General features: G+C 37.3%; 2 protein-coding genes across 3 annotated transcripts in view; one reads left to right on the plus strand and one right to left on the minus strand.

Moving 5' to 3' along the window:
- Positions 1-1,239: 1,239 nt before the first annotated feature.
- Positions 1,240-4,288, minus strand: pmaip1 (phorbol-12-myristate-13-acetate-induced protein 1). Its single transcript, XM_060896357.1, has 2 exons — positions 4,132-4,288; positions 1,240-2,751 (listed from the first exon to the last, which is right to left on the minus strand). The coding sequence occupies exons 1-2, from the start codon at positions 4,142-4,144 to the stop codon at positions 2,615-2,617; spliced, it is 150 nt and encodes a 49-aa protein (XP_060752340.1). The 5' UTR covers positions 4,145-4,288; the 3' UTR covers positions 1,240-2,614.
- A 7,074-nt stretch (positions 4,289-11,362) lies between these two features.
- sub1a (SUB1 regulator of transcription a) overlaps positions 11,363-14,263 on the plus strand; it is a 3,383-nt gene continuing 482 nt past the window's right edge. Inside the window, exons 1-4 of one of the 2 annotated variants that reach the window (XM_060896270.1) lie at positions 11,363-11,478; positions 12,412-12,481; positions 12,570-12,695; positions 13,231-13,339. In XM_060896270.1, the coding sequence (XP_060752253.1) occupies positions 12,413-12,481; positions 12,570-12,695; positions 13,231-13,339 (304 nt within the window). In that variant the 5' untranslated portion in view covers positions 11,363-11,478; position 12,412. Of the gene's footprint in view, positions 11,479-12,054; positions 12,210-12,411; positions 12,482-12,569; positions 12,696-13,230; positions 13,340-14,263 lie in introns of those variants that run through there. The other variant, XM_060896271.1, reaches the window with a different exon arrangement.

Below are 14,263 nucleotides of genomic sequence, written 5' to 3' on the forward strand. Positions count from 1 at the left end.
TGAGTTAGAGAGTAAGTGAGTGTGAGTGTGTTAGAGAGTGTGTGAGTGAGTGAGTGTGAGTGAGTGTGTTAGAGAGTTTGAGTTAGAGAGTAAGTGTGTGTGAGTGAGTGTGTGAGTGAGTGTGAGGTAATGAGTGTGTGAGTGAGTAAGTGTGAATGAGTGAGTGTGTGAGTGTGAGTTAGAGAGTAAGTGAGTGTGAGTGTGTTAGAGTGTGTGTGAGTGAGCGTGAGTTAGAGAGTGTGAGTTAGAGAGTGTGTGAGTGAGTGTGAGTTACAGAGTAAGTGTGAGTGTATGAGTGTGAGTGAGTGAGTGAGTGCGAGTTAGAGAGTAAGCGTGTGAGTGAGTGTGAGTTAAAGAGTAAGTGTGTGTGAGTGAGTGAGTGAGCGTGAGTTAGAGAGTGTGAGTTAGAGAGTGTGTGAGTGAGTGTGTGAGAATGTGAGTGAGAGAGTGAGAGTGTGATTGAGTGAGTGTGAGTTACAGAGTAAGTGTGAGTGTATGAGTGTGAGTGAGTGAGTGTGAGTTAGAGAGTAAGTGTGTGTGAGTGAGCATGAGTTAAAGAGTAAGTGTGTGTGAGTGAGTGAGTGAGCATGAGTTAGAGAGTGTGAGTTAGAGAGTAAGTGTGTGTGAGTGAGTGTGAGTTAAAGAGTAAGTGTGTGTGAGTGAGTGAGTGAGCATGAGTTAGAGAGTGTGAGTTAGAGAGTAAGTGTGTGTGAGTGAGCATGAGTTAAAGAGTAAGTGTGTGTGAGTGAGTGAGTGAGCATGAGTTAGAGAGTGTGAGTTAGAGAGTAAGTGTGTGTGAGTGAGTGTGAGTTAAAGAGTAAGTGTGTGTGAGTGAGTGAGTGAGTGAGTGAGTGAGAGTGTGTGTGTGTGAGTGAGTGAGTGAGAGAGTGAGTGAGTAAGTGAGTTAGAGAGTAAGTGTGTGTGAGTGAGTGAGTGAGTGTGTGTGTGTGTGTGTGAGAGAGAGAGATTGAGTGAGTTAGAGAGTAAGTGTGTGAGTGAGTGAGTTAGAGTGAGTGTGTGTGTGAGTGAGAGTGAGTGAGTGTGAGTTAGAGAGTAAGTGTTTTATAAGCGCTACATATTAAGCACCACTGTGGAGTGCAGCATGACAAAGACATTCAATAATCTTTTCCAATATAACAACAATACTACTACTACTACTACTACTACTACTACTAATAATAATAATAATAATAATAATAATAATAATAATAATAATAATAAAGCCCAAATTCTCAACAGTTGGGTTAAAGTATTTTAATTGTGAATGAATGGAAGTAACAATACAAGTATACAGTACATGGACTGTAGAGTAACATGGACAAGAGTGTAAATAAATCCCAGAGTAAATGGACCATTTAATCAAACACAACACTAAAGTGAACAGAATAAAAGATTTACTCGACTGGCTTCATTAACACAGAAAGACTTCACACGCAGGCAGATGATCTCAGTGTTCTGGATGTTACATGAAAATCATTCACTTTTTGACCCTAGCAAGGCATCAGACTGTTGGAAATAAAGCCGTGTTTTTAAAACCGTGGGATTTAAAACTCATAATGTGGGTTGTGGTAGCCAGGCTACAACTGTTGGGCCCCTGAGCAAGGCCCTTAACCCTCAATTGCTCAGTTGTATAAAAATATAAGCGCGTATGCTGGAAATGAAATGTAACATGATGTGTTTAGATGATCTGACACAATTTTAGCGGAACTGGCAACCATATGGCAGACAACACGGCCCTGAAAGCGGTATAAACATTTTATTTCAAATATAAGGAGATTAACAGAGTCCCTGTTTTATCTGTCGTCTAAATGCTATGCAGCCAAATGGTGGTGACAAAAACTAAAAGAAGTGAGAAAGTCTTACTGATGTGTCATAAGGATTCAGTAACTGGCACAAATATCAGCTTCCTGTATCATTATTACATAAAGTACATCATGAGAAACTGGTGATTCGTGTTGTAAGGTAGTTCTTGCTGTCAGAAGGTCACCAACCTCCTCTTTTTTTTCATCTTTTCTTTAAATCCTAACAGTGAAACTGTTCATAAGAGATATTTTCTGTTTCCTCCACAATCTATACAGTACTGAGACATAAACAGTGTGTACTTTTGTTCTTCTTTGTATGAGTTTTGGTTTAGACTTACAAATTAGATCAAATAATAAACGTGATAAAAGCTGCTATAAACTAAAAAAGTTGCTTAAATTGTAATTTTAAGTCTTTTAAAGTTTTTTTCCCGGAAAACATTCAAAATCTCAGGATGTATATGTGTATAAATAAATATAACTGCTGATGCCGAGGTCTTTATGATAGTGTCCATGTGACACAAGACGTCACGAAGAAATCCTGCACCTCGTCCACGGTGCTACTCGATCCAAAGTCCTTTCCCTGAAGAAGGATTATAGCAGATAGGAAGCAGTTTCATCATCCCAGGTATCATCGACGGACAGCAAGGTGTGAGACAGTCGCCTTCCATTTGACAGACAGTCCTCACTGGAGATATTTTTTTTTCCTCTGTTTTTTTTTTGTGATGGATGCAGAAAATGTGCAGCCATGTCTGCTCAGGCCCCAGTTGACCTCAAGAGATTAGAAGCTTCTTGTAGAGTCTCCTGTTCGGGTTTTACGTCGCGCCGGCCGGATTGTCGCTAGCCGATTGTAAATTTCTCACCAGAAACTCCAGCAGGATGTATTTCCAGTTCAGCAGATCTCCAAGTGTACGCAGCTGGAGCGCACATTCAGCCAACTCCGACGACTGCTCTAAAGGGAAGATGAGGAAAAACAGTCACAACTAATTCGGAGAAGGATTTAGGAGAAGGATCCGTTTAAATCTGTTTCAACAGAACACATTTTAGTGCATATAGTGAAGTAATGTTTACTCAATAACTCTCTCTGGCTCAAAGACGTGGTCAGGCCCATATAGTAGTTCAGTTTTTGCTCAGGTTAATGAACTGACAAATTCTCAATCTGTGCTACATTTAGGCATTTGTTAAAACAGAACGTGTCCATTCATGTGTTTATTCAGTCAGCTTCAGTGTAAAATCTTTATACTGTCCAGGATCACAGTGACGACAGAGAACACTGAGCATGACTTAGGGACACACCACGAGTCACAAGGCACCATGCACACACATAGGGTCACACACACACACACGCCTGCCCATGCACAGGTCCGCACAAACTCATGATTCGTTTGTGTTCATATTCAAACATGCATACATACACACGCACGCACAGGTTCACACAAGTTCACACATGTCCACACACAGGTTCACACATAGGGGCAATAGAGTGAAATATTTCCTTTAACCCATTCCTATTACTAGAAAACGATTAAAAGGATTAAGTGTGTGTGTGTGTGTGTGTGTGTGTGTGTGTGTGTGTGTGTGTGTGTGTGTGTGTGTGTGTGTGTGTGTGTGTGTGTGTGTGTGTGTGTGTGTGTGTGTGTGTGTGTGTATTTTCCACCTCACACACAGAAACCCTGACCAGGAAGTAGTTACTAAAGATGAACAAAAATAAAAATATATTCATATAAAAGTTTTATATAAAAAATATATATATATATATATATTTTATCTAACAGTATCTACAGACAACTTTACACCTTCATGGAACTTTAACAAATAATGGCCTTGTCTTTGTTTCACACTTACTGTAACTTTCTTAGTTGTGGACAGTAAAAAAGAAAATGATGAAAAAAAAAATTGTGGTATTATTAGACTTTTGTGTCGTAAAATTTAAACCAAAACGTAAGACAAACAACAACAACAACAACAACAACAACTAACAGAAGAGACGAAGACAGAGAGCCTTAAGGTAGAGTTAATATTAATAATAATAAAAATAATAATAATAATAATAATAATAATAAAATAGTAATAAATAATATTTAAAATAATATTACTACTACTGCTACTATTATTATTATTATTATTATTATACAATTAATATAATTGTATAATAATAATAATAATAATAATAATAATAGTAAATAATAACAAATAAAAAATAATAATATAAATAATTAAAAACTAATAATAATTATTATTATTAATAATAATAATAATACTAATGATAGAAAGTAGCTTCTATAAAATAAAATCAATACATTACTACAATGTCAGTAAATATTCTGTTTACCTTTGCTCGCCATTTTTAATAATAAACAACTTGTTTGTGTTGAGAGAAAGCAGAAAGCAGGACAAAAGCTTCTTCTCTCTTCTCCTCCTCTCAACACCGAGAAAAATCCAAACTTACGGACTTCAGTTCCGCCTTTTGCTGAGTTATATATTGCTTTCAACGAGTTATATTTAGAAAAGAAAAAGCAGCATTTTAAACAACCCCACAGCTAATATCTAGTGCACTACATAGGGTGCATAAACAATGGGTTTAAGCCCTACGTAGTGAACGTAAAAAGGAAGTGGACATCTTTTCCGGCGTGAGCCTTTACGCGGTGACGTAGGTGCGACGTCTTTGCGAGAGGATTTTCCCCTCCTGCGTCAACAGCCACGACGCTGCATGCAGTTTCGGTTTGTTTTTTTTTTATAAATATAATTTCGTTTCCTCCTCCTGATAAAACAGGGTGTGTTTATGATTAATACGGTCCTGATCCTGATTAACAAAAAGTTGTAAAAACAGCTAGAAAGACAACATGGAGATTGAAGTGAAGTTAAAATAAGAACATGATTAAAATCCTCCCTGAACGCCTTGTATTCATATTTATAATTAATATTACAGATTGTCTACTAGATTATTTTAGATAAAGTGCCGAAATGACTTCAGTTTACTTGGTTAGTTTACTTAGCTGTCTTTCACACTTTTGGTTAACTACAGTATTTTCCCACAATGCATTTCGACTGAAGCTGTAGAGATAAATGTTCACATATTTGCACATGGTTGTGATAATCACTGTGTAGTGATCATCTTATTTCTGTGTATGTTGCTAATGGATACTTGAATTTACTCCAGGATCAATAAACTATATCTATCTATCTATCTATCTATCTATCTATCTATCTATATATCTATCTATCTGTCTGTATATCTATCTGTCTGTCTGTCTATCTGTCTGTCTGTCTATCTATCTATCTATCTATCTTTCTATCTGTCTGTCTATCTATCTATCTATCTATCTTTATCTATCTATCTATCTATCTATCTATCTATCTATCTATTCATCTATCTATCTATCTGTCTGTCTGTCTGTCTGTCTGTCTGTCTATCTATCTATCTCTCTGTCTGTCTATATATCTATATATCTATCTATCTGTCTGTATATCTATCTATCTGTCTGTCTGTCTGTATATCTATCTATCTGTCTGTCTGTCTATCTATCTATCTCTCTGTCTGTCTATATATCTATCTATCTGTCTGTCTGTCTGTCTGTCTGTCTGTCTGTCTATCTATCTATCTATCTATCTTTATCTATCTATCTATCTATCTATCTATCTATCTATCTATCTATCTATCTATTCATCTATCTATCTATCTGTCTGTCTGTCTGTCTATCTATCTCTCTGTCTGTCTATATATCTATCTATCTGTCTGTATATCTATCTATCTGTCTGTCTGTCTGTATATCTATCTATCTGTCTGTCTATCTATCTATCTCTCTGTCTATCTATATATCTATCTATCTGTCTGTATATCTATCTGTCTGTCTGTCTATCTGTCTGTCTGTCTATCTATCTATCTATCTATCTATCTATCTCTATCTATCTATCTATCTATCTATCTATCTATCTGTCTGTCTGTCTGTCTATCTATCTATCTCTCTGTCTGTCTATATATCTATATATCTATCTATCTGTCTGTATATCTATCTGTCTGTCTGTCTGTCTGTATATCTATCTATCTGTCTGTCTGTCTATCTATCTATCTATCTATCTATCTATCTATCTATCTATCTATTCATCTGTCTATCTATCTATCTATCTATCTATCTATCTATCTATCTATCTATCTATCTATCTATCTATCTATCTCTGTCTGTCTGTCTGTCTATCTATCTATCTCTCTGTCTGTCTATATATCTATACATCTATCTATCTGTCTGTATATCTGTCTGTCTGTCTGTCTATCTATCTATCTATCTATCTATCTATCTATCTTACTCTATCTATCTATCTATCTCTCTGTCTGTCTATATATCTATCTATCTGTCTATCTATCTGTCTGTCTGTCTGTCTGTCTGTCTATCTATCTATCTATCTTACTCTATCTATCTATCTATCTATCTATCTATCTATCTATCTATCTATCTTACTCTATCTATCTATCTATCTATCTATCTATCTATCTATCTATCTATCTATCTATTCTGAGTTCAGCAAGTGACATCAAATCAACAAGGCTGCTAACTGCATGATCACTACAAAGACAACATAGCGACACACTGTACCCTTAAATGAGTTATAATGTATGTTTTGCTTTAGATTGATCGACATACAGACGCTTGTTCGTCAAAACTAGAAAAGCGATTATACCATTTCTAGCAGACTAGCTCTTAGGCAGCAAAAGACAACAAACAACAAACATCCGTGATTTTTCTTTCCACTTTGTACCTTGAGATCACAGAGATCAAAACTGCCATAATTCCAACTTCAGGTGTAAATTGAATACAGCATTATCCTTTGAATTTAAGTCTATCTAAAGAGTAGTGTTAATTTCGTCACCTATTTTTAATTTAGTCTTAGTCTTAGTCTTGTGCCAAATGTCCTTGTTAGTTTTAGTCATATTTAGTCATTCACATATCTTTTTTGTTAGTCTTAGTTTTAGTCGACTAAAGGTCTCGTCATTTTAGTCTAGTTTTAGTCAAAAGAAAACTCAAGGTATCTTAGTCAAGTTTTAGTCGACTAAAAGTCTTTTAATTTTAGTCTAGTTTTAGTCAAAAAATTGTAGCTTGACCACATCTGGAATCTATTGTAAGAATAAATACAACGAGGCCTCAGTGTTATAGTGGAAATAAATAACTCAATGAAAAGAAATTTAGAAATGAAATTTAGAAAAGAAATGAAAAGCCTAAGATCAAAACTGTAGGTGTGTATATATATATATATAATTACCGACTTAATGCAAGTTATACATGGTATTGCACACACACCGTTATTGATGATATTTAGAGCAATATTACATGTAATTGTTAAACTTCATTCCCTTACATATACATTTGCTTTTAAGCCTAATTATTCATTTTGATTATAATGTGATTGTGACAGAGACGTGGGAAGAGGTTTCAGGTTGGGGGGTGCTGAGTTTTTTCTGTCACCACTTTTGAATAAGAAACAATATCAAGGCTATAAAACTTGTCAAAACTCCGTGAATCACAAAAGTATCAGTGAGAAGTTGAGAACACTCGTTTAAACAGTGCATACACTCGAACTTGACTGCACATCACATTTTTTACTTTATTGATACTGCTTTTAATCGTAATGCAAAGACCGGTCATCGGGACATAAGCTGTCATGTACAGTAAAAGAGCCTGCGCAGGGACAGGAAATATAATTTAACACAAAAAGCCTAGACCAGGGGTGGACTTGTGCTCAGGAGTTTTTATTTATTTATTTATTTTTGAGCGGCGTGTGGACGAATTCTTTCTACACACACACTATTTTATTTCTTGATAACAGACCGCTGCGAACTATAACACACCGTTGCCATGAAAAACAGAGCGTTGCCATGGACACACAGGATTCTAACCGTAGAGACGGAGCGCACTATTTTCTTTAGAGGAAGCAATACAATTGTTTTTAAATCAATAAACTCCTTTTTATATCATTATTTTGTGTCAAATTATTGATTTATTTGGTAGGTAGCAATATAATAAGCGGGATCCGCTTCGCGGACCTGTAACTTGAGCAACAGCGAAGCCGCGAACTCGTTGTGAATATTTTAAAGGCGTAACAGCTGATGAAAGAGCAGAGAATTGTAGACGAAAATGAAGAGAGATTTTATCTTAGTTTTTATTTTATACAAAACATTTCCGTCTCTTCTTTTTTCGTCAACAATAATGCATGTTAATTTAGTCTTAGCGTTTTTGGACAGTGGTGCAGTCTTGTCATCGTCTCGTCTTAGTCATGAAAAAAAAGGTTGTTGACGGACATATTTCGTCTCGTCTCGTCTGACGAAATTAACACTACTAAAGAGAGTGATGCATTTATGGCATTTGGCAGACAGCTAATGTCAAGTAAGTCAGCTTATCCACTTGTAATGTAAACTTACATTTATCTCATTTACACAACTGAGCAGTTGAGGTTTAAGGGCCCAGTAGTGGTAGTTGGTGGACCTGGGATTCAAACTCCCAACCAATCAGTAGTCCAACACCATAACCACTAGGCTACCACATCCCACACAGTGTGTTAATCTTTTAGTCGGTCCAGATCTGTTAACTCCTCATCTGTACACTCTGTTCAAAATAATCAACTCCAGATCTTCAACTGTCATGCTAGTACCAGCATCAGTGCTATCACCCTTATCATCTTGTAACTCTCTAACCTGCCAGGACGAGCCAGAAATCAGCAGCATGGAAAACTCACTCACTCACTCACTCATCTTCTACCGCTTTTCCGAACTACCTCGGGTCACAGGGAGCCTGTGCCTATCTCAGGCGTCATCGGGCATCAATGCAGGATACACCCTGGACGGAGTGCCAACCCATCGCAGGGCACACACACACATTCTCATTCACTCACGCAATCACACACTACGGAAAATTTTCCAGAGATGTCAATCAACCTACAATGCATGTCTTTGGACCGGGGGAGGAAACCGGAGTACCCGGAGGAAACCCCCGAGGCACGGGGAGAACATACAAACTCCACACACAAGGTGGAGGCAGGAATCGAACCCCCAACCCTGGAGGTGTGAGGCAAACGTGCTAACCACTAAGCCACCGTGCCCCCCTAAATATAAACATATCTAATGGATTCTTTCTTTAATAATTTGAGATGAAAAATGTTCTCTAAAGGAATTAATATAGCATTTGAATAAGATTAGGTCTAAAAAGAAATTAAAATATTTTTCATCATTAAAAGCTATGTATGCTGTTATCTAGACAATGTTCTTATCTCCTGTTGTTGCTGCTGTAGAGATATGAATTTTACACTCTGTCCTGAACATGTCCATGTCCATGTCCATGAGCAGGTTGTTTTGTTGTTGTGTGTTTATATGAAAATCATGTGGTCTGTTCCCAAGCAGATGCTTATTAGGACAACCTGTAAAGGTTGTCAGAACTTTGTGTTCCCTCAGATTAACATATCTCCAATGGGATCCATATCTTGTCAAAAGGTTCCTGAGGTCACCAGAGTTCATACCATAAACTTAGAGACATAACACATACTTAGAGAAAAATGAACTAACTCTATTTGAAAGATCTATCTGATTCCGACTGATTTAACTCATTTGCCTATTAACCAAATTATATCTTGTATCATATCAAATGTTAGGCTACGTTATGACATTTCGAGGGCGCATGTAGAGAAGTCAGGTTATAATGGAATATTCAATTCAATTGTATAGCGCTTTTAACAGGGGGGGGCACGGTGGCTTAGTGGTTAGCACGTTCGCCTCACACCTCCAGGGTGTTAGATTCCCGGCGCCGCCTTGTGTGTGTGGAGTTTGCATGTTCTCCCCGTGCCTTGGGGGTTTCCTCCGGGTACTCCGGTTTCCTCCCCCGGTCCAAAGACATGCATGGTAGGTTGATTGGCGTCTCTGGAAAATTGTCCGTAGTGTGTGATTGCGTGAGTGAATGAGAGTGTGTGTGTGTCCTGCGATGGGTTGGCACTCCGTCCAGGGTGTATCCTGCCTTGATGCCCGATGACGCCTGAGATATTCACAGGCCCCCCGTGACCCGAGGTAGTTCAGATAAGCGGGAGAAAATGAGTGAGAGTGAGTGAGTGAACGCTTTTAACAATAGACATTGTATCGGAGCAGCTATACCGAATATAAAAAATGTAGAACAAAAATTTAAAGGTTTAATATTAGACTTATATTTGAATGAATATTGATATTTATATTTATCCATAATGAGTCGCCTGAGGTGACTGTGTCAAGAAAAAAACAGTTGTCAGTAGTCTGTAGCTTGATGGATTGTCGTGAGATGGTTAGATACATGGGAGATGAACCATTTAGAGCCTTTAAAGTAAGAAGCAATAGTTTGTAATTAAATCAAAACTTAAAATAAATAAATTTGGGGGTATATGATCATATTTTCTTTACTTGGTAAGAACTCTGGTGACTGCATTTTGGACTATCTGTAGCCTATTTATTAAATATGCAGCACAACCACCTAGTAATGCAATACAATAGATCAGTCTGGAGGTCATGAATGCATGAACTAGCTTCTCAGAATCAGATACAGATCTTTCTTAGCTGGGAAATATTTCTAAGGTGGAAAAAGGATGTTTTTATAATATGGGAGATATGATTTTAAAGAAACAAATGAATTATATAACACCCAGGTCTTTCTCTGTAGAACTAGTAATAACAGAACTTCCCTCTAAATGCAAGTTGAAATGCGAGAGCTTATGTGTACAGGTTTTTGGCCTGATGAGTAATATCTTTGTCATATCAGAATTCAATAACAGAAAATAGTCGGTATAATAACTTAATTTCAATGAAAAGAATGACATGTCTGAATATCTGTGTATTCATCGTTATGTCTAGGTTGGTAGGATGAAATATAATGGTTTTATCTTTTATCCTGTCAGACAGAACATAAATGTCAAGGGAACGACTTTCTTCAAGGACGGGTGGGATTTGTCAGAAATCCAGTAAGCACTTATGTATAAAAATAATAATAATAAATCAACACCCCAGACATGCCTCTACTTTTTATAATAAAATTGAAAAAATGATTCATGTTTTATCAGTACAATTTAACACTGTATTGGTAAATAATACAGTACAGTATGTGTCTTGTAATTAATTTTACATGTCTCTAAAGTTACACAGTGTTAAACAAACGAATGAATCAATTACAGATGAATTAATGAGTAATGTTTAGGTTATTCATACAATGTGCTAAGACATTACATTTCAGTTTAATATGCATTTGTGTTTACAAATACAAAAATGTTTGCATTATTAAAAATGATTGTAAAGTACTGTGCAGTAGTGGTGTGACGTGGGCTTTGTTTTTTTTTTATTTCTGATATGCTGTGCTCGTTTTTTACATTGATTTACAGGTACAAGCTCAGACTCGACTCCTTATTCGACTCGTGACTCTCTATTCGACTCTTGACTCTTTCCAGCACATTTCACAGCTTAGCGTTTCAGCAGCTCTGTTATTGCAGACCGTGGCTCGATCCCAAATCACCCCCTTCTGTTTGTATAAGTGCACTACATAGGGCGTGTACGTAGTGCACTATTCTGTCTAACGAGCCGCCATTTTGGATTCATTTGTGGCTTCACAAAGACGCCGCCGTTGCACCGAGAGATCTTCCGTTCGACGCGACTGACTGTGTAACTCGGAATTATTCTATTTAGCGCGTGAGTATGTGCAACGTGTCGTGTAAACCGAATAGAGGACCGATGTGGTTAACGATATACTTTAAATATAAATAAGACGGATTAGCCGTCATTTTTCCTGCAGACTAAAGTGTGTTATAGAACAACGCGGGGAAGATCAGCCAATCAGAACGTGCAGTCTAATCCGGGTATCACAACCTATCAGGGACGGTATTGCGCATGTGCACACTTCTTGCAAATTATTAACTAGAATTATAATAACTAGCGCGTATTTGTTAACTAGCCGTCTGCTTAAAGCGATTTCCCATGTAGTCTTTGTAAAAGTAAATGATATCGTTAAAGACCATAATGTGTGAATGGATAAAATTAGCTAGCTTGCTAGTTTAGCTACATGCTAAAGCTAACGGCTAACAAGGCCGAGTGGGAGGTGTTGATGGGGCGCGTGCGTGTTTTTTCTTTTTATGCTTGGATTAGCAAAAACGTAAATAGTTTTTCGAAACGGAATGTCTTCGAAATATCGACAAATTACGAAATTTGTAGTTAATTTGAAACAGTGACGTCGGTTAATTAATTGGCTTCCGAGTGTGACGTAAACACGGGTGGCGGCTTTTTGTGCGCATGCGCGGTCTTGAGTTTCTTGTGGTTTCACTTCATTTTGCAAGTGATGAACAAGAGTTAATTCCTTCTGCCTGATTTCACCTGATAACAGACTTTTCATACTGTACAAATAACAACCTGCAGAAGCACAACAGGTGTGTGTTTTGGTTCTGAGGAGAACTGTTTGTATTTAGGTCACTATTTAGTTATTTTGCTGTGCAGGTTCACATGGTGATCCATTCTGAGATGTTATAGATGATTAATTACACTGATATTGTATTGTCGTATTATTTATACTTTTCTTGGGTGTTTGCTTTGGTACAGGATGTGTATAAATACGTTACATTCTGTCTTTAGGATGCCTAAATCAAAGGAAGTGCTTTCTTCAACATCCAGCAGTGACTCAGACAGTGAAGCTGACACAAAGGTAAAGAAATTAGAACCAGGAGCCTGAGACGAGAAGCTGCCGAGCTTAAACGTCTCATGAGTGTTAACGGTTTACTTTGTCTCACCAGCCTAAACGGAAGAAGCAGATGACAGAGAAACCAGCAAAGAAACAGAAGAGTGGAGAGTCATCAAAGACATCCGGTGCATCAAAAAGCGGCGGAGGCAGCAGCAATAAAAAAGATAACATGTTCCAGGTCAGGAGTCATGACGGATAATGTATTCCAGTACATAATCACGGGAACCGTGTTGTGGTGTTGTGTAGGACTTGGCCACTCTGTTTGAATGGAAACTTGTAGGATACTACAGTATCTCTCTAAAGCTGAAGCTGGCTTTGACAAATGAATTAATTATATTATGCCTGGACAGTTCAATAGGCCAGACTCCCAGGATTATGAAGTATTGTGTCCAGGATTATTTGTTTATTTCAACACTTATTAGTAATGTTGCCTGGCAAGCAAGTAGGTTTAACATCCAGGAAAAAAAGTTACTATTAGGGTTTTTCATTTAGTATGTAGCTATGTTTAAACTTAAAACTTCACTGTAGTGCAAAACATAACTATTTCACCGGCTTTCAGTATCTTCTTGCATTACATTACCACTTAGCCTAGTTAATTAGGTGACCAAAACACAGTACCCGGCAGCACATGGGAGCTCCTGTCGGTTATCTAAATTCTTTTCTTAAAATTACTGAGGCTTTTATGTTTTACTTTTGTGTATGTCTTTTCTAAGATAGGGAAGATGAGGTATGTGAGTGTGCGAGAGTTCAAAGGGAAAGTCCTCATCGATATCCGTGAGTACTGGGTGGACCAGGAAGGAGAAATGAAACCGGGAAAGAAAGGTAAGAAAGGCCCCGCCTTCGTTACGTTGGAGTTAGCACTGATTAAGCTCCTACAGCAAAGACTGTAGTGTCATGATGACGAGTATATGTGCCTAAAGTTCTCAGATCCATACAAGAGAGAATTTAAATGTAACAGCAGCAAGGCTTTGGCTAGAAGAAGCCTTTTGTTATTGTCACATACATTACAGCACACTGGAATTATTGTCTTCACATTTTCCAGCTTTAGAAGTCAGACATTGTTCAGCACTCTGGAGCAGTAAGGGTTAAGGGCTTTGCTCATGGGGCCCAACGTTGGCAGCTTGGCAGCACTGGAGCTTAAGCCCCTGAGTTTCTGTTCAACAGCCTTCTTGATTGTACATTTCTTTCACGTAAAATAAAAAGCACATAAACTCACACGTTGACACTAATGCAAAAGTCTGAATGAAGAAGCATTTATTTTATATTATTAATTTTTTCTAAAAATCTAATTTACTAAGAAATATTTCATCAAATTCTGTTGGTAGCAACATCTTTATCAAAATTACATTTTGTACAAGATACCCTTTGGGTTAGTTTCACAAAGGAGCTCATAATGGCGTCAAGGTAGTGCAGAATCTTCGGTACTTTCAATTACTTTTGATGTAAGGTGTTCAAAATCTGCTTTCTGTTTACTTGCAGTTTTAAATCACATTCAAGCTTCATTGAGGCTTAAATGATATTAAACCTTTCTTAGGAAAGGCATGTAGGTTTCCTGGAGCTTTAAAGCACCTGGAAGCTTAAAGCATTCAAATGTGCACTGTTTTATTTTTGAATAGGTAAATAGTATGAAAATCCGAATGACGTGCATTCCAGAGCCCTGCTACTTACACAGTATCAGTCACGACAAACAAAAATGTGATCACAACCATAACATGGAATATGGAGCTTAAAAACATCATTTCTTTC

Source organism: Tachysurus vachellii, chromosome 20 (genome assembly GCF_030014155.1).
Source record: "Tachysurus vachellii isolate PV-2020 chromosome 20, HZAU_Pvac_v1, whole genome shotgun sequence".
Classification (NCBI taxonomy): Eukaryota; Metazoa; Chordata; class Actinopteri; order Siluriformes; family Bagridae; genus Tachysurus; species Tachysurus vachellii.